General features: G+C 36.9%; 2 protein-coding genes across 8 annotated transcripts in view; one reads left to right on the top strand and one right to left on the bottom strand.

Annotated features, from left to right (window-relative positions):
* The window catches only part of triob (trio Rho guanine nucleotide exchange factor b), a 163,826-nt gene extending 153,318 nt beyond the window's left edge, over positions 1-10,508 (bottom strand). For all 7 annotated transcript variants that reach the window (XR_014625016.1, XR_014625017.1, XR_014625018.1 and 4 more), the window contains exon 1: positions 10,258-10,508. Coding sequence is in view for 4 of the 7 variants with exons in the window: in XM_084385350.1 (XP_084241476.1) it covers positions 10,258-10,324 (67 nt within the window). In the remaining 3 variants the exon portion in view is untranslated. The remainder of the gene's footprint in view (positions 1-10,257) is intronic.
* A 2,028-nt stretch (positions 10,509-12,536) lies between these two features.
* Positions 12,537-27,443, top strand: part of dnah5 (dynein, axonemal, heavy chain 5) — a gene marked incomplete at its 5' end in the record, with an annotated part of 169,651 nt that continues 154,744 nt past the window's right edge. Inside the window, one exon of the mRNA XM_084435539.1 lies at positions 12,537-12,629. Within this exon, the coding sequence (XP_084291665.1) occupies positions 12,537-12,629 (93 nt within the window). The remainder of the gene's footprint in view (positions 12,630-27,443) is intronic.

The following is a 27,443-nucleotide window of genomic DNA, read 5'->3' as shown; positions in this document are numbered from 1 at the left end:
ATTCTTTGAAGTTCTGATGTAAATACGATGCTATTAGCATGACAATAATTCAGTACCATGGAATTACCATCTGATATGCTGCTGCCACCGTACATTTTTGTTAAGGATTATTACATGAATGACACCCAATATCAAAGCTCACTGCTGCTTTTATTCTTAAAAGTTATTTTCCCGGTCGAATCAATCCTGGATCTGCAGTGACCACATTACAGCAATAGCATGGAGGACGATCAGATAATGTTTGCTCATCAGGGCTTCATTATATTACATAATGCAAGGCTTTCTACTTTACAAGCCATAATGGCTATGATCACAACAACACGGGCTATCGTATACAAGCTTGCAACTCAGATTAAATAAATTGGACTCTGGGCACTGTGCCTGATCGGCTCCAGGATGCTTGGGTATTCATAGTTTTCACTGGACGTCACACCCTTACAGGAACGCCCACATGGAGGCCTTTTCTGCCAGCAAGTTATTTCTACCAGGTTTGTACGAATGTATTAAGACATTGATTTTAAAAGATCAAATTCAATATACACCTTACTGATGATGCATACTATACAGATGAACAAATCCGGCTAGAATATGAATGCAACCTGCTATTCCGCTAAATTGTGTTCCATTATAAATAAAATGCTTAATGCTTAATGCATTAACAGTAATATCAGCAGAATAAATTCATATGCCATATTAAACATACAGGCAAGCAGATGAACAAAGAATGATGAATGCAACACGCAGTTTCTCGTTATTTTTATATTTTCCCATGGAAACACATTATTTAACAATTAAGGTGCAGTTACATATACCATTGCCCTGTGAAATTTCATGGGCGAATTACAGTTATTTAAATAGGAATCTGTGTGATCGGGAGACAAAATAAAAATCTGATTTTGCTCATTTTCAAGTTGGTCACGAGAATTCGACGCGCTGACAGAAAGTTGCTTGGCTTGGAAGTGAGTTCTATGTGAACAGTGCTTCATACAGTACATCACTATACTATTGACAATTGAAACTATTAGTTTATAGTTAATAAAATGTTTATAAACTGCAGTTAATACATTAATAGACTATATACAAACAGCGAGTTCTTCATTAATTGTCACTGTGTTTAACAAATTATTATTGCTTAATTATCTCATTCATAAAGAGTTGTTAACAGCTTAGTAACTGTAAATAGTTCTCACTTTAGATTAGGTCACGGAATATCATTAATTAAGTGTTTTAAACCAACCTTTATTGGACATTAATTACATTAGTATTCAGTTCCTTAAAAATATTTACAAATACAGTAAGCCTATCTAAAGCTAAACATAACCGCTTAATTAAAAATAAATAAATAACATAACATAATGCTGTCCATATGAAATACATACAAATACTCATTAGGTCACGTTGTTAAAATCAGTTAGGATTAATGGTAGGTTTAGGGAAGAATATACAGTTTGTACAGTATTAAAATCATTATTTCTATGGAAAGTCCCCATAAAACATGTGTGTGTGTATGTGCGTGCATGTGCGTGTGTTTATGCGTGTGTGCGCTTAATGTATTGTAAACATTTTAAGGAGCTCTTAATACTAATGTAATCAATTTCCAATAAAGGCTGGATTAAAGCACTTAACTGATGACATTATTCGAATTTCCCATGACCTAATCTAAAGTGAGAACTATTTATGGTTAATAAGTTGTTAACAACGATTTATCGAACTCTTTACATTCGAGCTAATTAAACAGTTAATATAATCAATAAAACACTTTTTATGACTTTATAAAGAATCTATAATATCCAAATAATATTTGTTTATTATTATTTTATTATACAAATTTTACAATTTATTATTGATTCAGTTTATATAGAGGTCTATATTTTGACTGAATATTTTGCCTGCCCATACGAGCACGGCTAATATGGACCGCAAGTGCTCAAAACTTGCAGTTTGTTCACATAGCTTTTTATTCTTTTGAGAGGTGATCGAAATATTAGTGGCTTGAAACAAATGGAAAACTGACAGGCATGTGCTGCAGTTTTTATATATATTTTGCCCTCCAGGTCCCCACATCAGTCAATCAGTCAATTGACCAATCATCAATTACTGATGTGGGATAGCTTTCTGTTCAGTCTGCAACTTGGTCAACTGTGTTTCTTATCCAAAAGATGTTTGTTTGAACATCTGCTATTGGCTCAACCAATAGTGTGTCATTGGAAGTATCAGCTGTTATTCAAACCACTGGCAGATGAGGGAAGTGTTTCAAAAAAACTTTCTTTCTTTTTTTTTGCAATTTCGCTTGGTGACACTAGTGACACAGAAATTACACACTTTGTCTTAAAATATCTTACTGTACCCTCTGAGTGAATTTATAGGGGAGTGATTACTTTAGCAAGCAGCAATGATCCATAACATTAGCACTATCCACAATCCAACATACCGTGACCATGAGAGGGGAAACTTTGATCTCATTTTTCATATTGTGATACTCAGATGTATAATTGTCTCAAATAGCATGTTTCTCTCCAATGTAATTATGTTTTATAGTTGATCAAAGTGAGGCAATGTTAGGAAATATCCCAAACCACAATCCTCCCTTCACTTTTAGCTAACCTCTAATTACACACAAAAAGACGCAACTTGAGAATGGTTTTAGAAATGACAGATCTCTTCAAGTCAAACTTTGCCAGTAGAGGAAATGAGCAATTTCATTAGTCTGCATTTGGTAAAATGGCACAATTATTGAGAAAACTATAGCTTTCATATGGCAATCATTTTATCTGAAGTCAAAAAGTCACTTCAGTATCGGAGGTAGTGAAATAACATCTTAAGATTTGGCATCCATTAGCTTAATAACATCCTTCCCTTTCCAGAACGAGGCCACAGCGACTATTCACACCTCATTTGAATCTTTAATTTAAAAAACAGGCTGTTGAGTGATTACAAATTTGGAAAGATGCTGCAACAACCCCTTGAGATGTTTCGCATAAAAGGCGCAGTGCCACCACAACAGAGAATCGAGGGTACGGAAGTCACAATTTATCACTCTATATCGCAACAGACTTCAAAGGAGGTCTGGGTGTGCCAATTACGAGACAGGACAGCAAAGGGTTGAAGAGAAACTCAACTCAGACGGGAACATTTTCTGTGGAAGTGGTCTTCTGCTGAAAGACTCTGAGGGAGGGCTCAGGTTTTGTGTGATCCAGCCTTCAGCTGTTCTGACACATTGCGAAGTGGGCTGAATATGTCATGACAACCTCACACATCCCACAAAGTGTGTGAATAGAGCTGTGTCTTCAAGACAGAAGATATGGATGTAACATGGTTATCAATCTAATGCAATATTGCGATGTACAGTTGCCCATAACTCTTTCCCTGCCACTGTTTTTGGAAAAAAGTTGCATTTTTGATCATTTTCACAAAAGTGTCATGGCCCCCAGAATATTTTGTTGTATGAATATCTGAACATGCAATATATATATATATATATATATATATATATATATATATATATATATATATATATATATATATATATATATATATATATACAAAACCCCAAATCAGAAAAAGTTGGGACACTGTACAAATTGTGAGTAAAAAAGGAATGGAATAATTTACAAATCTCATAAACTTATATTTTATTCACAATAGAATATAGATAACATATCAAATGTTGAAAGTGAGACATTTTGAAATGTCATGCCAAATATTGGCTCATTTTGGATTTCATGAGAGCTACACATTCCAAAAAAGTTGGGACAGGTAGCAAGCGATAAGATGCCGGAAAAGTTAAATGTACATATAAGGAACAGCTGGAGGACCAATTTGCAACTTATTAGGTCAATTGGCAACATGATTGGGTATAAAAAGGGCCTCTCAGAGTGGCAGTGTCTCTCAGAAGTCAAGATGGGCAGAGGATCACCAATTCCCCCAATGCTGCGGCGAAAAATAGTGGAGCAATATCAGAAAGAGGTTTCTCAGAGAAAAATTGCAAAGAGTTTGACGTTATCATCATCTACAGTGCATAATATCATCCAAAGATTCAGAGAATCTGGAACAATCTCTGTGCGTAAGTAAGGGTCAAGGCCGGAAAACCATACTGGATGCCCGTGATCTTCGGGCCCTTAGACGGCACTGCATCACATACAGGAATGCTACTGTAATGGAAATCACAACATGGGCTCAGGAATACTTCAGAAAACATTGTCGGTGAACACAATCCACCGTGCCATTCGCCGTTGCCAGCTAAAACTCTATAGGTCAAAAAAGAAGCCATATCTAAACAGGATCTAGAAGCGCAGGCGTTTTCTCTGGGCCAAGGCTCATTAAAAAATGGACTGTGGCAAAGTGGAAAACTGTTCTGTGGTCAGACGAATCAAAATTTGAAGTTCTTTTGGAAAACTGGGACGCCATGTCATCCAGACTAAAGAGGACAAGGACAACCCAAGTTGTTATCAGATGTCGTCTCTTTCAGGGAAGACCTTGCATTTTCCAACATGACAAATCCAGACCATATACTGCATCAATTACAATATCATGGCTGCGTAGAAGAAGGATCCGGGTACTGAAATGGCCAGCCTGCAGTCCAGATCTTTCACCCATAGAAAACATTTGGTGCATCATAAAGAGGAAGATGCAACAAAGAAGACCTAAGACAGTTGAGCAACTAGAAGCCTGTATTAGACAAGAATGGGACAACATTCCTATTCCTAAACTTGAGCAACTTGTCTCCTCAGTCCCCAGACGTTTGCAGACTGTTATAAAAAGAAGAGGTGATGCCACACAGTGGTAAACATGGCCTTGTCCCAACTTTTTTGAGATGTGTTGATGCCATGAAATTTAAAATCAACTTATTTTTCCCTTAAAATGATAAATTTTCTCAGTTTAAACATTTGATATGTCATCTATGTTGTATTTTGAATCAAATATTGAATTTTGAAACTTCCACATCATTGCATTCTGTTTTTATTCACAATTTGTACAGTGTCCCAACTTTTTCTGATTTGGGGTTGTATATATATATATATACAGTGAGGAAAATAAGTATTTGAACACCCTGCTATTTTGCAAGTTCTCCCACTTAAGGCCTCGTTATACTTCTGCGTCGGACCTATGCCGGAGCCTATACGCCGTAGGCAACGTGTTGGTTTTAATTTATACTTCTGTGTTGTTGTCCGCGTTGACGCGCACCTAGGGAGCATGTGAAACCCCGAGGGAGGGGTTCTGGCAGACCAATCACAGCGCTGGCGTCCGCGTAGAATTGACGCGTTGTTACATTTTTGGAGAGGTGCACGTCAGGTTACGCCGTAGGGTATGCGCGCTACACACAGCCTACGACGTAGCTACGGCGGCAGTTCGACGCAGAAGTATAAATAGGCCTTTAGAAATCATGGAGGGGTCTGAAATTGTCATCGTAGGTGCATGTCCACTGTGAGAGACATAATCTAAAAAAGAAAATCCAGAAATCACAATGTATGATTTTTTAACTATTTATTTGTATGATTTTCCGTCTCTCACAGATGAAGTGTACCTATGATAAAAATTACAGACCTCTACATGCTTTGTAAGTAGGAAAACCTGCAAAATCGGCAGTGTATCAAATACTTGTTCTCCCCACTGTATAAAAACAGACCCTATGCTTTTAAACAACAAAAATCTATTTAATTCTACAACATTTTGAGCAAAAAGCTGAGAAAATCGCGTTTTTGTCAGACTACGTCCGGATCGGATTTAGAATAATGATTAAAACAAAGATGGAATAGATTGAGTCTATAAACACCGCCAAAGCTTCACAATCCTATAGCTCGTCCTGGGTCGACATTTCATTCAGTAGCATTAGGCAGTTTTTATTTATATGCTGTTTAATGTTAATGTTTGATGATTGTGTTATTTTACATATGCATATGCTTATGCTATCGCTTGTCTCTGCTTCTTCTTCGCGTGTGTTTTGATCAGGAGATTCTGTACTCTTTCAGAAGATGAGCAATAGCACCCCCCTACCGTATAAAAAACACAGGAAGTCGGAAAATTCCGTCAATGGCAAGGAAAGAGTTAATAGGGTGTGAAATAGTGCATTAATCTATAGATCTTAATGGATTCTAAAATGTCATACATTGTTAGAAATACAGATGGAAAAAAGATGCACTGAGTTTGGGGACCAATTCTCCCTATTAACTACTTGCTTATTAGTATGCATATTACTAGCATATTGGCTGTTTATTAGTACTTATCAATCAGATATTAATGCCTTATTCTGCATGACCATATTCTAAATCCCTTAATCCTACACAATACCTAAACTATAGGCCTACCTTACTAACTATTAATAAGCAGTACATTAGGATTTTATTGAGTTGTAGTTAATAGTGAATATGTGTTCCCAAACTAAAGTGTGATTTAGCTGATGTGATATTAGCTACATATTTCAGTAAGTTGCACTGTTTTTAACATACCTTCTGATGTTCGTTCATGCTTATTGTGTGCCATGAATAGTTGTAAAAAGGAAGATATTACACATGAACTGTCTCAGTGTAACATTTTCGAAACTCTAGTAGTTATCTAAAAAAAGAAAACTGACTATAGAAAAAGATCTGAATTAATGTTGAGGATCCAAAAACTTATAAGAAACAAACACTAATGGGAGAAAATTGTAATAAATCACATAGTTACTCAGTTATTACTGACAATATAATAATACAGAATAATAATACAATAATAATCTGGATCAGGGGTCTTCAAAGGTGCAAGTCCAACACAATCTCATGGCAATTTGCAACTATTTTATGTTTGGGCAATTTGGTGGTTGATACATATGAATTTGTAAAATGTCATTTGTACATTTTCAAACAAATGTTAAGGCCCCAGTGATGGTTGTGTTTAGGGGTGCGGTTAAGGGTGGACCTTTATGCTTACTTGTTTTGTAAGGATTATACATTTTTGTACAATTCCCATCATACAAATTCATACGCATTCAAAATGGACACCTCGTAAAATAGTTACATTTTCCTGTGAGAACATGTTGTCAGGCATCAGACCTTGGTGAAGAGATATGTAGCAGGGACCTCTTGTTACATAATGTATAAAACTGAATGTTCCAATTCATGTTGTTAGTGTCATAAAAAGTGTTTTAAAGTGTTTAGTGCCATTTTAATGTGTTAGCATATTTTGTTATTGCAAAGCCAATAAAATAATCAGTACTGATGTATTGAATTTTATATTCGAACTGGATTGCACCCATTCTGTTTGTGTCTTGTTGTACGCTGCAACAAAGGGTAAGTCAATCCCCCAATATTCTGAAACACATCTGCCACACACTCCAAATAAAGATGCCTCTAACCGCCTGAACAGACCACCATCACTATTCCGTGCTGGTTCTAGCAAACACTGAGCCATTTTCTTTGCTCAGCATCAAAAGGTAGTTCAGAATGCAGGCCAAAGTTGGTGCGCAAGATCTGCTACAGTTCTTAAAACCGAACAAAAGCTCTTTAAGTGGGCGTCTTGCCCCAGAGAGACTGCATTCAATGCTCAGTGACTAAAGTAGGGCACTGATGAGACATCCAATGTTCTGGAAACACAAAATGTGTTTAACGCAAAGACAGCCAGAGAGAAAGCTTGTCGGTGCCAAAACTTGAGTGTTGAGCGTGAGGCAATTAACAGACCGACCGGAGGAGTCAGAGAGAGAGAGAGAGAGAGAGAGAGAGGACTTCGTTCTGAAACATTGCCCTAGGATGCTGCAGTGCTATAAAACAGACACCCAGAAGACCCGGAAGACAAGACTTTCCTCTGCTTTATGGGATGTGTGAATCTTGAAGCAATTAACATACTGTTTAAGTAACTTAGAGAAAACAGCAGTTTTGATTAATTACATGAACCATGAAGTGATAATACCAAGCACTTATTAGGGTCAATGATGTGTTAATCTCAGCAAACTGCCACAAAAAAGGCAACCACCCACATTTGATTGCTATACAGTACTGTATATTGGTTTGAACGTCATCCAAGCAAACTCATTTATTAATTGGCATAGATAACGGCTTTTGGAGGTATTCTATACTGGTAAAAAATTAACACCCAGTCTATACATACAATCACTGACTCGTCGTGAGGGTCTTTTGTAATATGTGACTTAAGCTCAGCACCGAGACATATTTATCAGAATTTATAATGTATTACTACTTGTCCTAAGTATTATATAATGTGAATCTATTGTTTTTGCACTGATGTCTGACTGCTTTGCTTCCATCAAGTTTCATAACCTAAAAGAGAAAATAGTCTAATCTTTCATTTGTGAAGTATTTAATTCAAATGAATAGGCATTACTACATGGTTATGTGATATTTAAAGGTGGGATCAGTAGTTTTTGAAAAAACACTTTTGAAAACTGTGTCGGACCCGAGTACCAAAACACAGTTGTAACCAATCAGCAGTAAGGGGCGTGTCTACTAATGATGGGGAGGAGAGAGCGCTCAGTGCACACAGAACAGACATTAGACAGACAAAAGTGTTTTTCAAAAACTACTATTCCCACCTTTGAATAATGAAATTGCAAACAAAAATAACTATTTAGTGTTAGAAAATTAAAATGAGACCCAAATAATATAATTCAAACTCATTGTATGATGTCATGTGACAAAGCAAACCATGACCATGACCATAACCAATGACTATACATCACAGGTCTTACAAACTATTTAATAGGAAGTATATAACACATACATCATTTAAACAGCAGCCAGGCTGTGTCAGACAAAATGTACAATATATTGGAAATATTTTTAATATTAATGCATGCTCTTTTTTTTCTTGAGAGCCCTAGGACTTTCCTACTTAAAGGACAAGTTCGGTATTTTACACTTAAAGCCCTGTTTACAGATCGTTTCTGATGAAATAGAATGGTTAAGATTACATTTTGGACACAACTTTCCAAATTTTGGCTTTCCAACAGGTTTTATCGTAGTTTTTGTCCAACTCCATTGACTTGTATTGGATGTGCTGTGAGGTACGGTATTACTCCGCCGCCGGAAACTGGACTGGAATGTCTATTAGTCAAGCTCTCAACGGAAGAATGTACGGGTGTGAGGCGTTTGGAAAAATAGGTCCACAGTTTTACAACGAATTGTAAAACACCTGTTGGAAAGCATCTTTTGCAGCGATTTTTGTGTGAGCATATCAGTGAACACCCCTATGGAAGCTTGTTTCCGCCAATGAACCGTTCTATTTCATCAGAAACGATCTGTAAACAGGGCTTTAAGTGTAAAATACCGAACTTGTCCTTTAAATTAATTTCCTCTACCTTCAACGAACACTGGGAATATACATTATTCCCGGTACTATACGGTTATCCGGACCACATGTGATGACCTACCCCAACCCCGCCCCTAAACCTACCCGTCACTGGGGTTACGACCAACCAAGAGCGGTTGTGGTCACGTGTGGTCAGGTGTGGTCCGGATAACCGTATAGCACCTTATTCCCTATTCATTATTCCATTGTAGCACCTGCACTCACAATAAAGTTGAACAATTGGATGCCATGCTGAAGAGAAAAAAAGAGAGATTGTGATATTGTAAGACTCCTGCTGTCACTCAGGGTGTCCATGGCCCCTTACAGAGTCCCTCCTCTGATGCACCTGGTACTGCAGAGACAGCTGACACAAATCACACCAACAGCTGACTGCAACAACCATACCAGGATTACCAAAGTGGTGCATAAATTAGCTAAAAATTCACACCGTCATGGTGAAACGTGCAGTTAGTGAAATGTAGAGTAATCGAGTATTAACGTGATGAATGCAGTGGGCTGGTGGTGACGTATGGCATCACTGAGATGCATGACATCGCAGCATCGTAACAAATGCATTCAGTCAAGCTTTATGACGTCACCTCCCTCTGAACTCAAACATCACGCTTATAAACAGTGACGTATGACAACAGTTTTTAAGAAAAAAATAATAAAATAAAAAAACTGTTAACTGGCTTGTTTTAAGAATAGGCTCGCGCGCACTTAAATGCAACGTCATATCCCAAATAAATGGTATATAAAAGCACTCATAGGCTATATATTAACCTGACAACTCCATCTGGCAATAAAATCACGTCTGCGGATTCACAGTAGGCTAACCATCATCAACATCTCAAAAAATGAAACGTTCTGATCTATGGTACGATCTGTTCGGTCACGCATCGTTGGCGTGAACCGGGATTCGGATAATCGGGTCATCATCACGAAAACACCGAGGCGCGCGCCCCTCTCTTCTTCACTTACCGGATTTAAAAAACGCCGCTATGTCGGCCGCCTCCTTAGATGTGTCCTCTGCCTCCCCTGAACTCATCCTCGGATCAATGATTCTCCCTCAACAAAACTCCGCAAACAAACGGATCAGAGTCGGGTTTCCAAGTGACTGGTCGGGAATAAATCCTCTTCATTGGAAAGCAAAGAGTGGCGTGCGGGGATTCGTTCCTGTGCTCGCTGAGCACGGACCCTCCATCTTGGCTTTAGCTCGCTGGAGAGGTGTCGGTACCGATCGGCGGCGCTCCTGAGTTTCAGCTGGGAGAGAGGAGGATGAAGGGAGGGAGAGGGGAGGTCTTCTTCTGGAAAGGGGTCTCCTGGAATCCCCTACTTGTCTACACACCCCCCACAGGTCACCCTAGCTATCACCAGCTATAGCCGAAATTTACAAAATGCCAAGTCATTTTTGGGATGCTGGTTCTATAGCCTACATTCCATACAAAAAAAAAAACTAAAAACTTATACCTCTCTTTATTTAGTAGCCTACAAAAAGGTTTGATTTAATAAAAAATATCAAGTAAAATGCTTTTCTTGGAGCTGGAATATAGGCTGCATGTGATTGAACTTATTTTCAAAATAAAGTTTTCAGATTTAGATTTGTAGATAGATTTGTTTAGTCATATGCCTATCAATATTTTTATAAGGTCAACATGTATTTTTAAACGTGTGCTTGACTTGTCGTGAGGTTCCCATGGTATGTTTTCTTGTCATATCATAACAATGTCTGTATGATGATTATACCAACACCACACTGATCAAGTAGCCTATATTAATACAATTTTACTGATAATGCACACGTACATCACAGAGACATCTATTTGATGTACGTGTTACATCTGGAAGATTTTTTAGAGTGTTTGCTCATCTGCAATACGTCTATGGGACATTTCCTGTCAGATGTCAAATAGACGTTTCGAAAATGTCTTTAAGATGTTTAGGATTTGGAAAATGTAAAACTGACATCTTAAAGACGTCTTTCAGATGTTAGTAAACAGCAGATGCTTTCCAGATGAAATTATCTTTAACAGACTTGCAGACATATGTGTGCTATCTCACTGCAATTTACTGAATTGCAAGTTTTGAGACAAAGCATACACACAAATTGTGCCTTTATATTCTCTGATAGGCTATGTTTTTCTAAACTAACTTCAATAGTGTCAAAATAATAACAGATTTCAATTTTCTGTAAGCTATGTGCCATTTTTAAGCATTGAATCTGTTACTGGAACTCACAAGGTGTGTGTATAATTGATGTGTGATTCACAAGGAATAAAACTAACTTATTAAAACCTGTATATGTATTCACTTGCGCAACGAAATATTAAACAGCACTGCAACACTGTGTCAGCATTCACCCATCTGTTCACTAATGTAACATGCATGGAAAGGTGTGAGAACCGAAACAATTGCGCCCTCTAGTGAAACAGTTGAGGAATTACATTGGTACAATAGCGCCCTCTTGTGTTATGAAAAACTGCAGAATTACACGAACTCGAGACAGACGTTCACAACAGCGACCGCACAACTTTCCGATGGATGGCACCGGATTAATTTAATTTAATTTAATTTAATTTATTTTATTCAAAATCTGATTATGAAAATGTCTCTAGAAATGTGCTGCATTTAGATAATTTGTCCCCCACATTCCTGTAGCCAGTTGCACAAACTGCGTCTTACAGTCATCTATTTATTTTTATTTTTTTCAAGACTGGTCATAACTTTTTTTTTTAAGTCAGTTGCATAAAAGGTACACTGGTACACTGGTAGACTGATTAGCCATAACTAATTGCTGGTTTGTTCAGACAAGTTTTAAGACGCAGTCTTAACTGTGGCTATTTAGGCAACTGACCCCTGAGCATAACATTGCGAAAATATATCGTGGGCTTTAAACATTAAACAGTTAATAAAGTTTAAAGCCGCATACATAGAAAGAAAAAAAAAAGAAAAAAAAAAAGCGATTTGCGAAATCAATGAAAGTGAAGTAGCCTAAGACCTTTGTTCTCTGGACTCACTGAGCCGGGGCACTTTTATTTTACCCCTAAAAATGTTACCCCTGACGTCGGCATCTCTATGGCAACTGCCAACAACAATTTATAGTAGAGATTGGAGAAAGTAAAGTGCTTTCTGGGCGGCTCGTTCACAGCATGGTCAACACTAAAATCCTTCTGGACGCCGAGAAGACAGCGTGGAAAAACATAGTTCAGCTTTAGGATGAGATTTACAAACCTATAAAACCCTTAACAGGTCAGTAGATCATGGCGTTGAGTTACCGGACAGTGAAGTCAAACATCAGATCCAGAGGAACTCATCAGCCCTCTGCTCCAGTGGACAACATGAAGGAGATGCAGGTCTGCTTGATTTCAGTTAACAACTTTGCCACTTTCCGCAGAACACTACACAAAAGTTATTACCGGTAGGCTATTTTATGTGTGTGCAGGCTACTAACTTATGTGTGTGTGTTTGTATTTAATCTCAATAATAAAACATTAAAACAATAAAACTCAGAAAGAATTAGCGTATGTATGGGTTATTTCTTGTAATCATGCCAGAAGATATATTTATTTTATTTACTTTTTATTTTTTAAAGGCTAACTTAAACAATATGGACACTTGTTATGGCTCTCTTAAATTTAGCCTATTGCCTAACGTCACGTCTGGATTTAACCTATGCTTATGTGTTAAAAATGCTGATTAATTAAGTTTTAATGAGAAAGGGGCAAATACAAACAAAAAACGGCGCATTTTGATCTGAACCTTTCAGATTCCAAACTACATTTTTTATTGCAAATGTTTTACAAATCACTAGATGGCAGCAAAACTCCGCAGCAACATTTAGAATTGAATAGACTCTTTATTGCAATTTTTGGTCTGGTGGAAAATATAGGTAAAGCTTCAGACAGTAAAACACATAATTATGTATGTATGTGAAAACGTGCAAGTACTTTGTGTAATGTAGGCCTACATGCAATAATGTTCGCTCAGTAATGGGCTATATTGAGCAATAATCAATACATTACAATTTAAGATGGTGTACATTTCTTGGTGTGGAAAAAAAGGTCAATTCATATATTTGTGTTCTCATTTATGTCAAATCAACAGGTATTACACTTTATTTCTCAGACGTTTCAACTGAAATTGCTGAAGGGGGGCGTTTGACAAAGTACAGAGCTGCTAAATCAATGTGGACAGCATATACTGTAGCTAAGATAATCTGGTTTTGGAAGAATTCATATCCATACACTAGTATATTGCCAAAATGTTTGTGGATACACACTACTGCAGCAAAGCTGGAAGCCTGGAATTATCTGGAATGTTGTATGATGTAACATTAAGATATGTTTTCACTGGAATTTGGCAAGAGCCTAAGATAAGACAAGAAGAGCCAACACACTCTCATTACAAATAGTTTGTGCCATTGGGTTATTATTTAAAATATAAATTAATATAAAGACCTAACTCCTCCTCCATGAAACTAGAGTGGAGTGAACCCAATGTTTACTGTAGCCTGAGTGAGTGACAGAAATAATGAGAAGCAGACAGTTACAGTTAGTGATCAAAATGACATAGCAAGCTCACTCAATCATCTTTGATCTTTTCTAATGTGATTAGGAACACCAATATAACATTCCATGGTGGCCTGAAAGAACAGCTCAGTCAGCAATTTGTATTTAAGATCCCAATAAATGAATGCCCAAGCATCAGCCCAAATGCGTAATGGGATTGCTGGTATAGAGGCTTTGGATTTAGAGAGCCAGTTCTCCTCAATGACAAATCACCTTTGATTTCTTACAGTTGTGCAGTTAGAGGTACCTTAGCAAGATCAATTTTGATGTAAATGTTCTGCACCTCTGCTCTTGTTTGTGCTTATGGGAAGCATTGTTGGGTTTTGCACTTGTTTCTATGAGACCTAGTACTTAATAAGTGGACTGAACCCTGCCTGTGTGGGAGTGAAAGTGTGTGTATGGGTTCATATGTATGTTCTCCACTTGGAGAGCCAGTTTGCAGATCCTCTGCATAATTCAGCAGGAGGCTCTTCTTACACAAGCCCCTAGTAATAGGAAGATCCTGTTAAAAAAAATCAGTCATAGCCACTGTGAAATATTGATGACCTAACTGCTTTTAAATGCAAACCTTCGCAACCATTTTCCGGGTATCAAACGCTCAGGCTCCCCATGTGAGCACACGGTCTTCTGTGATCATGCATGAATGAGTTGGTCGTTGTATGTGGAACGGCAGGGACTGGGTTCAGAAAGCAATTAATAATAACCGACTTAGTGTTCACAGAAATCTTTTGAACCCTTGCTGAGAAAGCATTTTTAACTGTCTCCTAATTGATGTCTTGGCCTACTGCACGCAACATAATCAACATGTGATGATTGTGAAGAAGAACACAGATCTGAAACTTGTTACAGTAGTTTTATACAGTCTATGGGTGTAGACGGTGTTAACTTGCTTGTTAACTGTCCTTTAAGAGTCTTTGTTAAGAGTCTAGAGAGGATGACAGTACCGGAAGTGTCAGCATTAAGCCAACATTTTTCATTAACAATCGTCTCAGCTACTGTTGTAACCTCCGTTCCCTGATGGAGGGAATGAGATGTGGGCCATGCCCACACTAATACATTTTAGTTGTACAATTTTTCTATCCGTTTTGGCCTTCTGTCCAGTTTTAATTAAAAAAACTAAACTTAATGAAAACACTCTGCAAAGTGGATAGATTTAAAAACGCTGTTTTCGCATTGTAGACTGTAAAAATAAAGGTATTTGAAAATGATGACGCATGTTTAGTCATGTGACGTATATTGTACCGAATAGATGTTTTACCAGTATTGTTTCTGTTATGCGCTATTCACTTTCACATAGTTGCTAAAAAAATGTACTTTGCACACTCTTCATACAACAGTCCTGCAAAGATGACAGAAAATGTACTCGCATTTGCTGTTCTGCGGCATATAATATAATATAATATAATATAATATAACATAATATAATATAAATAATATAATATATTGACCCCGCTAGAACAATTGCGTGATAACATTCTTATGTCTTGTTCTGTCTGTATCATCATCGTTTTGAAATGAAAACGCCATTTTCAAATGTATCCGGATTAATGTAGACGTAGCAGTGGTGTCGATTGACTGACACTGGGAGTCACACTTGGAAGACCCAAAAACGCCCCCCAGTGTCAGTCAATCGACACCACTGCTACGTCTACATTAATCCGGATACATTTGAAAACGGCGTTTTCAGTCAGTCGCCACCATGTTGAAGTGACTGAAAGATAGGGAAAGGCAATTCTGGTCTCTAGATATGGCTTGGGTCTTTCATTCAGAGTAGGCTACATGCTTTGCCCTTAAGTCTGATCACACAAAAAGTAATGGAACACATCTCCTCAACAAGCCGCATGATCTGAAGCATCATTCATATTCATTACACAAATGGTGTAGGGCAACTTATTTGCCTTATTTGCCATTTAAACGGATGAGTAATAAAAAAATCCACCCCCCTCACAGTGCAAAATTAGCTATAGACCAAAACCACTTTTTGTTTATGCAGTAAAGTTGGCCATTTTAACATGGGGGGTATATGGGATTATATGGGGTATATCACTTTTGGAGCCTGTCTCTAGCGGCCAGTCGATGAATTGCAGTTCAAGTCACATAGGTGTTGGATTCAAGAGACAAACCGGAAGGTTGCCGCTTGTCTACACCGGACACGACAGTTATCAAACCGCTCCGCAACAGCTTGAGGCTGTCTTCACTGGACCGTGAACAAAGGACTGTTGCAAATCCATCACTACATCTGGAGTCGAATATTTTCCTACTGTATGGTATGCTAAAAACAGTACGCCAAAGAGTATTATGTCCGAATACATAGTATTCCGTGTCCCCGGATAACCTACTTCCGCTGAAATTCTGGTGCGCATTCAATGGATACTTTACTAACCCATGAGGCCACGGGAGAGAATTTATGAATGGAAGTGAATCTACGCAACTGATGCTGATAGGACACGTGACAGTAACAGCATGACTGATGTAGTATTGCTGTTTGTGTCATGTCGTAATTACCGTAAATAAATCTCCGGATGCTTTTGAATCTCTTGCCGTACTTTGATGTCATACACTGATCGGTCTGCACAGCGCCACTTCAAGTCGAACACACCTTAAATCTGCAGTGGTCAGATGGTACAGCGGCCCCGTAGTACAAGTCGTAGCCCTCCGAAAATTATGAGTTGTAATTACAAGTTCTACAAACATGTGAAGGTTTTAATGTTCAGAATCGTTACGGTAATTATGACATGCGTGAACTATGTCCGAACTTCATTCATATTATTTTTAACGGTTTTTTTAGCAGTTGCGAAGTAAATTCAAATTCAAATGTAGTACTTGCGCAGACAGTACGCAATTTCGGAACGCAGCATATTTGTTTTTCGTGTCAGAAGTAGCACGAGCGCTTGAAGTGGGCCTACTTCAGAAATTTAACGGACATCAGTTTGTCTGGATTTTGTTGCGTTGCACCATTGGCGTTAACACGGTGTAAGAAAAACATTTGACATGCTCTGTTGTTCTTTTTGCCACAACACGACGTAACTCGCCACATGACGAATGATGAAAAAACACATACAATCCGATGTAAACTGATCCAAATAAAAAAAAATAATAATAATTGAACATCAACTTCAGCTGGATATGGCAAAAAAAAAAAAAAAAAAATCTGCCTGTGAAACAACGCACATTTTCACATTTATTTATATATGCCTACAGATTTTTATCAGCAGATTTATTATAAAAAACAATAAAATAAGTTAAAAATTCACACATTATTAATGTTTTTCTATAGAAAATATAATAATGCATTTTATTTTGTGATTTTCATTGATATGAAGCTATGCTTAGATATATAGGATAGTAACCTCAAGTTAATGTTTTTAAAACGGTCAGTTAAATATAAATCTTACTTATTTCCTGTAGCTTTTACATAACAAAGTCCTAACCAAGTTTCTATCTGATTATAATACAGTGTATTCACATTCATGAGCCAGTGGCTCAGTTCAACAAGATGTGAATGGTCATGATGTGTTACTGGGGCATTCCCTTATGCAGATGCCCCTTCACAATACAAATGAATAGCTTGTATTGTCATTGTCTCACTGATAAATAAAGTGCTGTATTGTGTGGAGGTGTAAATATTGCCTCTCATCTTTCCGAGGGCTGAAGTTCTGTCTGTAACTGTAGACTTAACAACAATGGTCTATTTAGCCTCATAGTTGACATCTGAGAAGGTCCATTGTTAAACAGAGGACGGGTGATCACCCAATACCAAAGGACTAGATAAAGAGCAAATGAAGGGTAAAACAATATTTTAGTCCTTTAACATACCACACAGCTCTCATGCAGTGTTAAACTGGAAATTATTTCAGCACTTGGCTGCAGTCAGGGTAACAATGCTGCCTCATACACCCGACTTGCAAAACAAGGTAAGATGAACCTTTGCTTCTCAGGTTTGCAGTGACTTTCAAATATTACAACAGAACAGCATCTATAGTTAAAAGAAATGTGACTTTTAACAATTTTCTCTTTCCAGTTTACGATGATAACAAACCAAGTAGAAACAAATTACACTGAGCATTAACCTTCTGAAAAGAGCTGAGAATTCCTTATTTTGAAAGGTCGTCATGGTTTTCTTGTCTTTCATAATGGAAAATGTATCTTTATTAATCGGACAGGTTTTAGTTCAATTCTGTGTCAAATTCGAAATGAGTTTATTCATTCATTTGTTTATTTTTTATAATTAGTTTATTTATTTTTAAGTATTGAATGAAAAAGTTAATTTCATATTTAGTCAGTTTTATTTTTTGGCTGTTTAAAAAGCAGCAATACAATTCAATTGAAAATCAGCTGCAAAGCAATACATGTACAGTATAGAGGATCCTCTAGTGCAGTTAGGGTTTTTAGGTATAGTTTGAATTGTTTTAACTTTTCTTCCATTGTGGCACTTCATGATCCCAAAATTTAACTTTACATTCAAAATTCACAAGATCTCAGAACATGTGTAGCGTGTTTTGGCATGAACTATCACACTCGTTTGCAGATTGATACTCTTTGCTCATCTGGAAAATCTTCCTCTGCTAAGGTGATCTTTTTATTTGTCTTGTGTGTTGCGTTGCTAGGTGACGGCTGGCTTTCAGGCCTTATCATTTATTTACAGTTGTTTTGGCAGTCATGGTTGAGGAAGCACTGGTCTGTCATTCCCACGCTAGCTGACCGTTCACATTTGCGGTCAAGTGCTATGTATGCATCTTCTTGCCCAGGCTTGTTGGCCTCTGTTTGCTGGACTATGAATCTTCATCCTTTTCATCTACTGTCATCCAGATGGCTTCACTGGACTTCAGAGTCTGTTACCTGTGTCAGACATTTAAGACTTAGTTAAATATAAAAAAAACTAGACCTTCCCCGACATCCTAAAGATTGCCTATAAACGCCTGTAAACTGACTTTTATTGTCTATAGGACTCAAGAGTCAGGAAGTTTTTGCCAGGAAAATCAAAAGCATGTGACATTTACGTATGCTCCCGAGAGCCTCTCTTCCGTTCCACGACACATGAAATGAATGCTTTTAATAATAACTGGTTACAGTTACAGAGTTGTGTGAGTATTTTTGTTGTGTGTATATTTAATTTTTTTACAATGTTCAGTATAATGCTAGCCTGGGAAAATCCAGACAACTTCCGGCAATTTAGATTTGCTCTGCAAGTAGTCTGGCAAAGAGCCCATTCAAGCCCATTTCTAATCCGTCAAAATCGCAGCACCAATCAGAAACGTTGGGGCGGGCTTTACACAATGATGATCGCTCTGATTGGTTTTAGGTCTATCCAATTGCGCCCAGAGGCATTTGAGCGACGTCCGTCCGTTGGTGAAGCGCATCAACTTTTAAATGCATTATTATATTCAAATTGCAAATACATGAGGACAGTCTCCATGAAAGACCAACTGGCAGATGAACGTGCTACTACATTTCTCTCCGAAACGGTAGGAAATTAAATTAGATTTAATAGAGGTGACAAGATGATTGACAGGGCCGTTTACGTGACAGGATGCACGCGAGTCCGCGACAGATCCGTCCGATAAAGATGACGAAGTAGTATGTCCCAAAGCTTGCCTACTTTTTTGCTACAAATTCAAAAGTAAATACCTTTTCTTCACAAAAAGAGTACATACTTTTATGGTGTAGTAGTGTAACTTAGGCGAATTGGGACGCAGCATATGGCTTTACACGATGACGATCGCTCTGATTGGTTTTAGGTCTATCCAATTGCGCCCAGAGGCATTTGAGCGACGTCTGTTGGTGACGCCCCTTTGGAAATGAGTTGTTAATGAAGCTTTGCCAGACCATAACTCAGTTACTACTGAGAATGGTCTGGTTTTAACCAGGCTAGGATAATGCCGAAAGAGCAGTTCTGTACTGTAATCTTAATGTGTCATGCAAAGAAAAGGGAATAATTCAAACTATAGTCTCACATGGCCAGATCTACATCATCTGTAGTCTCAAATATACTTTATAATCAAACATTACATTGTAATTTTTATTACCTCATCTGTTGACATGATGCCAGTGAATTGCAGAGCTGGTGCAAACATATCCACATTGCTAAGATCAGATACTTTCTTAAAGGGTTAGTTCACCCAAAAATTAAAATTCTGTCAGTAATTGCTCACCCTCATGTTGTACCGGCCCCGTAAGACTTCCGTTCATCTTCAGAACACAACTTCATATATTTTTGATTAAATCTGAGAGCTGTCTCACTCCTTCACAGGCTGCTAGGAAATTGCATCTGCCGGCCCAGTAAAGTTAGTAAAGACCAAATACTACAAATTGCATATTTTGTCTTCAATAACAAATGTACATTATTAGACAAATAAAACTTAGCTATACTTTGTACAAAATACTATTATATACTATAATGTATTTTTAAAGTATACTTTCAATGCATTGTTACAATGATCATTTCCAGCACACAGTTAAAATATACCTAAATTATATTTTTTTAATAAAGTGCAAATAAATACACTTTAAAAAAATAAAATTAATTTAAAAAAAATATACTAAAGTACAATTATTTTAAAGTGTGTTAAAAGTTGTATTGTGAAAATAGGTAAAAGCATGATGCTAATATGCTTTTAATATATTTAAAGCTACACTGTGTAATTTTTTAAGGTGATTCTTAGCAAAAAAAAAATTCTTTCAAAATTATATGTGCTCATTAATGTGTAATTACTTCTACCAACTAATCAAGTATTCTCGTAAGCGTAGAATCTTCCATTTAGAATACATATTACGAGCGAGTCGCTTGAATGGCGGCAGCCATGTTGCGCCTCCATCTTGAAAATACATTAGCCAAAGATGGACATACCTGGAAATTCAAGCTTCGCCTTTCACGTTTTTACACTCACTGGCACCGTGACGAATGCGAGGGGGAGATTACTCGCGACTGCCGGCAGATTTGAAATAATACGGCCACCGTAGGAGTTAAAACGCCCTCGGAATGGGAAGGGCTAGAAAGTAATATTCAGTTGGTAGTCATAAACAATTTCACCGCTAGATGGGAGAAAATCCTTCACAGTGTAGCTTTAAAGATAATACAAATTTTGTTAGTATATTTGCAATGTACTATTGAAAAGGGGAATATATTTCAAATACAATAAAGTATACTTTTTTTTCACTAGGGTCATTTTTGTAGTGTGTATATTTTGTTTTTTGGAGGAAAGCACACAGTTTTCACATATTCTTTCTAAACGTCGCTCTTAGCAGCGTGGATGCTGTCTGAATGTCCGTGAACAGTTTATAGCTGCAAAGGTATTTCCAGCTTCTGTTTACTTCTAAGCGCAGGACAAAAAATTACTTTGCCGTGAGTATATTGGAGCACTGAATCATGTTCAGTCTCTTGTACGTTACGTATGCGACCACAAGCAAAAGTTGCTGGCTGCAGTTTACCTAATGGCTAGGTGTAGCTATAAAGGGTTTCTGAATTCTACATATAGTCCCTTTAAGGGGTTAATTGTTTTGATCAGGGCACATTGGTGATTTCATGGTTCACCTCATTCAGGGTTCAAAATTACATCTTTTTGGTAACCAGTCAGATGACCAGTCAGTCGTAATCACTCTCAAGCCATTCCTAATGCCCCTTACAATGGATGGTATTCAAAAGTGAATAGTACAAATATAATAGTGTTTCGAAGACAGACAATCACAGAATTTGTTGGGTTTGGAATTACATTATCGTTTGTGTATGCCAAATAAAACAATTACATTATAGCTTTGACGTCATTGGCGTCTCTTAATCTTCAGCAGAAGAGAGAAATGAATCTCGCTGATTCTCTTGCGAGAAGTGAATCACAATTCCTATGTTCACTGTTTCAAGGCATGTGATTGGCTGTTCGCTACTGATGTCACACTTTCATGTGCACATGCTCCATGAAGGCAGGATTAAAGACTGAGTTGAGAGAGAAAGTTGATGATCAGTGTCATATGGCACCAACAAAGCCTGATTTGGTTGGTTTGGTTTTGTCAACTTGAAACTAATCCTGGTAGTTTGTTCAGCTATTATAAGGAAAATATTTAGTTTCCGTTGACACAAAAGTGAGCGGTAAAACGGCTGTCAATAGAATAAAATAATTGTGATTAATCTTATGATTTCTGACCAGTGTTTAAAAAGTAGAAATAAAGTTAAATTCTATAAATTATAACTTTTACTATTTATTTTATTTATTTATTCCATTTTTTACACATTCTTTCACTAAATGTGCCCACACCACCATCGTACTGTCATTATACCAACACAAATGCTGTAACACTGCAAGATCTCCAGTGACATGAAATGCAAAGACTGCAAAAACTGATAAGACAAAAAGTGATGTGTTTTCACTTATGAAAATGCTGATGAAGGCATGCTGTTAATAATTTGCATGTGATTGCATGTGATCATGGTCATATCACATTGACATATCTCATAATAAGCAACAGTTGCCAATGCTTAATTTATGCATTTATCTATTGTTCCTAGACCTGAAATGCTGATTGTGTCCATGTCCAATAAGTGAAACATCTAAAAGGTGTAGTGTTTTGGGCTTGTTCAAAGCAAGCTCACCACCAGGATAAAATGCATGAACAATGCAGTGCTATAAGCTAAGCTCATACCAGTCACCCCTACAGCAGAAGAGTTGTGGTAGATGAGAAAAGCATGTGGACAGTACGATGTCATGGAGATTAAATGGGCTGAATGCTGGTATCTGTCTTCCAGATTGTTATTTATCTGTCTCCCAGGCGCCTATCTCACCTGCAGTCTCTTATGTTGTAAAAGGAACAACTTTGTGACGCCAATAGAAAACCTAAGATGATCAAGGGCTGAAAAGAAAATATTGGTATTTTTTTCTCAATAATTAGTGGTTGAACATATATGTGTGTGTGTGTGTGTGTGGTGGTTAATTCAAAGCAATGACAAGAATTCACTTTTCAGTTAAAGGTCAATATTTGTCCCCTAAATTGATTTCCAGGGACATTTAAAGCTACACTGTGTAATATTTTAAGTTGATTTTTAGCAAAACACAAAATGATATGTTCTCATTAATGAGTAATCACTTCAACCAACTAATTAAGTATTCTCGTAAGTGTATAATCTGCCATTTAGAATACATACATATGCCATGTATGTATGAACATGTATGTATGTACGCCTCCATCTTGAAAATACATTAGACAAAGAGGGACATACCTGGAAATTCAAGCTTCGCCTTTCGCGTTTTTACACTCAGTGGCACCGTGACGAATGCGAGGGGGAGATTACTCGCAATTGCCGGCAGATTTGAAATAATACGGCCACCGGTAGGACTTAAAACACCCTCGGAATGGGAGGGGCTAGAAAGTAATATTCAGTTGGTCATATAGAATTTCACCGCTAGATTGGAGTAAATCCTACACAGTGTAGCTTTAAGCCTTATGGGGATTTTTTCCCTAACCGGATTAAATGTATGGATCATCTTTTATCTCAAATTCGTACAATTAATCAATGCATTCAACTATAATAATCAGAATCAGAATCAGAATCAGAAAGAGCTTTATTGCCAAGTGTGCTTGCACCCACAAGGAATTTTTCTTGGTACTGAAGCTTCCAGTGCACATATACAAATACAAATACAACAAGAACATAGTAATACAAATTCTAAGAATGAAAATATATAAAAAATAAATAAAAATAGTAAAAGTAAAAAAGTAGGGTCACAGTTGGGTTTAGTCTGAATAAACATTTACAGATTATGAACATATTTACAGTATTTTGAGTAGTATGAATAATATAAATACCACCTGAATTAGAGAATATTACACTAGACAGAGGGAGTCTAGCGCATGTTACAGATTATAAACATATTTACAGTATTTTGAGTAGTATGAATAATATAGATATAAATATCACCTGAGTTTATTGCACTAGACAGTGGGAGTATTGCACTTACAGGCATATGCTTTGGGGGGCATGTTAAGTGTTCAGAAGGGAAATGGCCTGTGGAAAGAAACTGTTCCTGTGCCTGGAAGTTCTTGTTAATGAGACGCTATAGGGATGTTTCCAGTCAAATCAAGACATTTTTGCACTCAAGAGGTGGTACAAAAGCTGCATCTGAAGTTGCATTAATGCTTACAATTGAAAAATGCAAAGAGGTTAATGTTTTCTTAATGCCACTGTCTTTATGAGTAAATCATGAGTGAATTTGGTCATTCAAACAGCTGATTTTATTCAGGAATGAACTGTGACTGTCTTTATGAATGACTCACCAGATTCTTTCAAAAATGCATATTATTACTTCATTGGCGGAATAGAGCAAAAACAGACAACATTTACAATATTTTGTCTGAAATGTAACTCATGATATTAACTTATTAATATTATTTATTGAACTGTTGTTTAAAATCAATGTCACATTTGTTTAAATATACCATATGATATATAAGACAAAAACTCATACAGGGACATTTTTTGCCCCCACATCTATAGATTTTTGGAGTCATTCCAACTGCATTCTAATAGTCAAGTCAAGTCGTCTTCATTTAAATAGCGCTTTTAACAATGTAGATTGTTCCAAAGCAGCTTTACAGTGATAATAGGAAATTAAAGTAAAGTGTTTTGGCTTTATAGCAGCTCTAGAATAAAGTTATTGTCCAGCTAAAGTTAGTTTGATTGATTCACTTCAGTCGCAATGATCATTAGTTATTAACTTAGGGGCCGCTAACACGACACCGTTTTAAAAGAAAACTCTTAAGTTCTTTCTGCGCAAACTTCAAAAACACGAACCAGTGAGAATGCCGATGGCGTGCACATGAGTATTAAGTTCTATATATAGTTAATATTTAATATTAATAAAATAATAGGCTCATATCACACTCTCAAGACATGTTTTTGTTTTGTTTATGAGTGACATACTCGCATACACATCGTTAAAACAACAATTACAATACCATCCACTCTTAGAAGAAAAGGTTCTAAATAGAACCTTAAAGGGTTCTGCCGACTGTCAGGCACTTTGTATAACCTTTTAGGGGTTCCCATCATGGGATCATTTTATGGATTTAGTTTTAATTCATTTTCATTAAATCTTATGGATCAAACATACTTAACCACTTAGAAAAAATGTATTGTAAAGTTTTATGCAATAATTTAAGACCTTTCACCTTAGAGAACGTTTTTGACATAAATTGTTCTTTAAAATAGAGTCAAGGACCTTAGGGTTCTATAGAACCTTTTTTTTTTTTCTAAAATTGTAGATAATAGGCTACATATATCCCTTTTCCACCAAAAAAGAACTGGTTCGGAACTGGTGCTGGTTCAAAGTTGGTTCAACTTTCGAACCCTCTCAGAACCTGTTTGTTTTTCCACTGACTAGAGAGCCCAGCGAACGACGTCGTTACGTCACTGTGTACGTTGCCATGCGTCTTGGCTTTCCCAATTTCAAGCATAACAATTACAATGTAACTACATCGTCTTTCTGCAAATGTTTCTCCTGGCTTTGCAATCCTATATTGGGGTCAGAAGAAGATGTTTAGAACACATTTGTGCTGCTCGTCTGGATAACTATAGACGGAGGTTACGTTCGAGAAGAAGTTCGACAATAACCCCGCCCCCAGCCCCCGACGTAAGCATGACGTGGTAAAAGAACGGTTCTAGTCCAGAAAAGAGTTGGTGCCGCTTTGGAACCAATTTTCCTGGCCGAGAACCGGTTCTTTGGCTGTCGAAACACAAAGAACTGGTTTGCGAGTAGGCACCGGCTCCGAACCGGCACCAGCACTGCCTTGGTGGAAAAGGGGTTCAAAAATATTGAACACCCCACTAATCTAAATTTTGAGGCAACATGTACCCCAGGGTGGTTCTGTCTGTCTGTCTGTGCTGGTTAGTTGTATTTAGCATGATTTTTCCCTACTATCCATGGCTCTTTCGGAACAGGAATACTTTTTTAGGGCATACATACAATTTATTTTAATTGAAAGTGTTTTATCATGTCTTGCCCATAAAGGCCTCTGATGATTGAAATGGATTTTTTTTTCTATCACTATCACAATTTACATTTGGTGTGATTCCAATGCTGGGTTACAATTTTATTGTAAAGTAGAAATTAGACATTTGACATTTACATTATATCAGAACAGTAAACAATTATTTAAGAAAGTGGCCCTTGGAATAGTTTCTTTCAATCAAAATACGAACATGTTTCTTGAGCATTTGTATCCGGCCCACAAAATGTTGTTTAGTTTATTGGCTCATTTTTGTTTTTTACAGTGTTACCTAGCACCCCAGCCAAGAGACTTTTACTGTCTCTCACAGCTTCGACGAGGGGCCCAGTCTGCTCTGCCCATTTAAGGCTTTGTTCAGTTGTCTTTCTTTTATTCTGTACAAAAGACCCTAAACATTTCAGCTTTTACTGTCATGAGAAAAGTGGGGACTATACTGTGAAGGTCACTTAAACAGATGATTAAGGCAGTCCAGTCTGGATGACGATTTTCTTACTTGGAGACTTGCCTATCAAAATTTCTACACTTGGATATACACATGTAACGATATCCACTGGGTTTGGACTGATTGTCTGCTTGGATGATGATAAAGCTACATGATAGTCTGACAATCTTTACATGTAAAATCTCATGGATAACAAACATGAACAGAAGTCTGGAAGATGTAAACCAGAGGTGCTGTCGTCGATAATCTCAAACAGCCAGATCACTGCTTTTAAAGTATGTATCCAGACTCCAATGTTCTGATGCTTCATTTTCTTACTTTTCCTGAGGTTGTATTTATTTATTTATTTATATAAATAATTTATTGGTATTTTCTTCTGTTTCTTCAATAATGTACCAAACTGGATATCAAAAGTATATCACTGTATGTAAATGTATATCATGTTACAGTTTGTAACATTTGTTTGTGCTCAGATTTAAATGTTGAGAGAGACATAACTTCAATGAGACAAGAACTCAGTTAGTCTAAGAAGTCAAAGTGTCAAGAAACTGCGTTGATATATTTAAAAATGGCTCAGCACACTCAACATCTTTTGACTTTAGTACATCTTTTTTCTGTGCATAATATGTCCTAATTTATATTATTGAATTAAATATTTGTGGTTCTTCAGTTCTTTGCTGTCCTGTAGAATGTATTAACAAAAAGAGCTTCAGTATAGTAATCTGTCCTTTTTATTGTTTTCCTTTTATTAAGAACATTCTGTTGCACTTTATTTTAAGGTGTCCTTTTTACAGTGTAATTATTCATTTACGACCTGAGTAATATTAATCTACAACAAAAACTACATCTACATGTACATACTAGGGTTAGGATTTGGTTTAGGGTTAGTTGCATGTAATTGTAACAAAACTAGAGTTTTTTTTTTTTTTTAGAGAGGAAGAATTTGTTAAATACGTTAAGCAACCTGTTAAGCATCACCAGAGTGCCGACGCACTGAATCGTTCTTTGTTTAAATAGTTAAAAGTTACCATTATATTTAATGTTATTACCTTGACAAATTATACATCATTTAAAAGATATAAGATTCAAGTTTCAGTATTTGACCACTATTTTATTCTGAGGAACTTATAGTGACAGTTATGTATTAATTTGTGTCAGGAGTTATG

Source organism: Rutilus rutilus, assembly GCF_951802725.1.
Source record: "Rutilus rutilus genome assembly, chromosome: 17".
Lineage (NCBI taxonomy): Eukaryota > Metazoa > Chordata > Actinopteri > Cypriniformes > Leuciscidae > Rutilus > Rutilus rutilus.
This window is presented reverse-complemented; position numbering and strand designations above follow the sequence as displayed.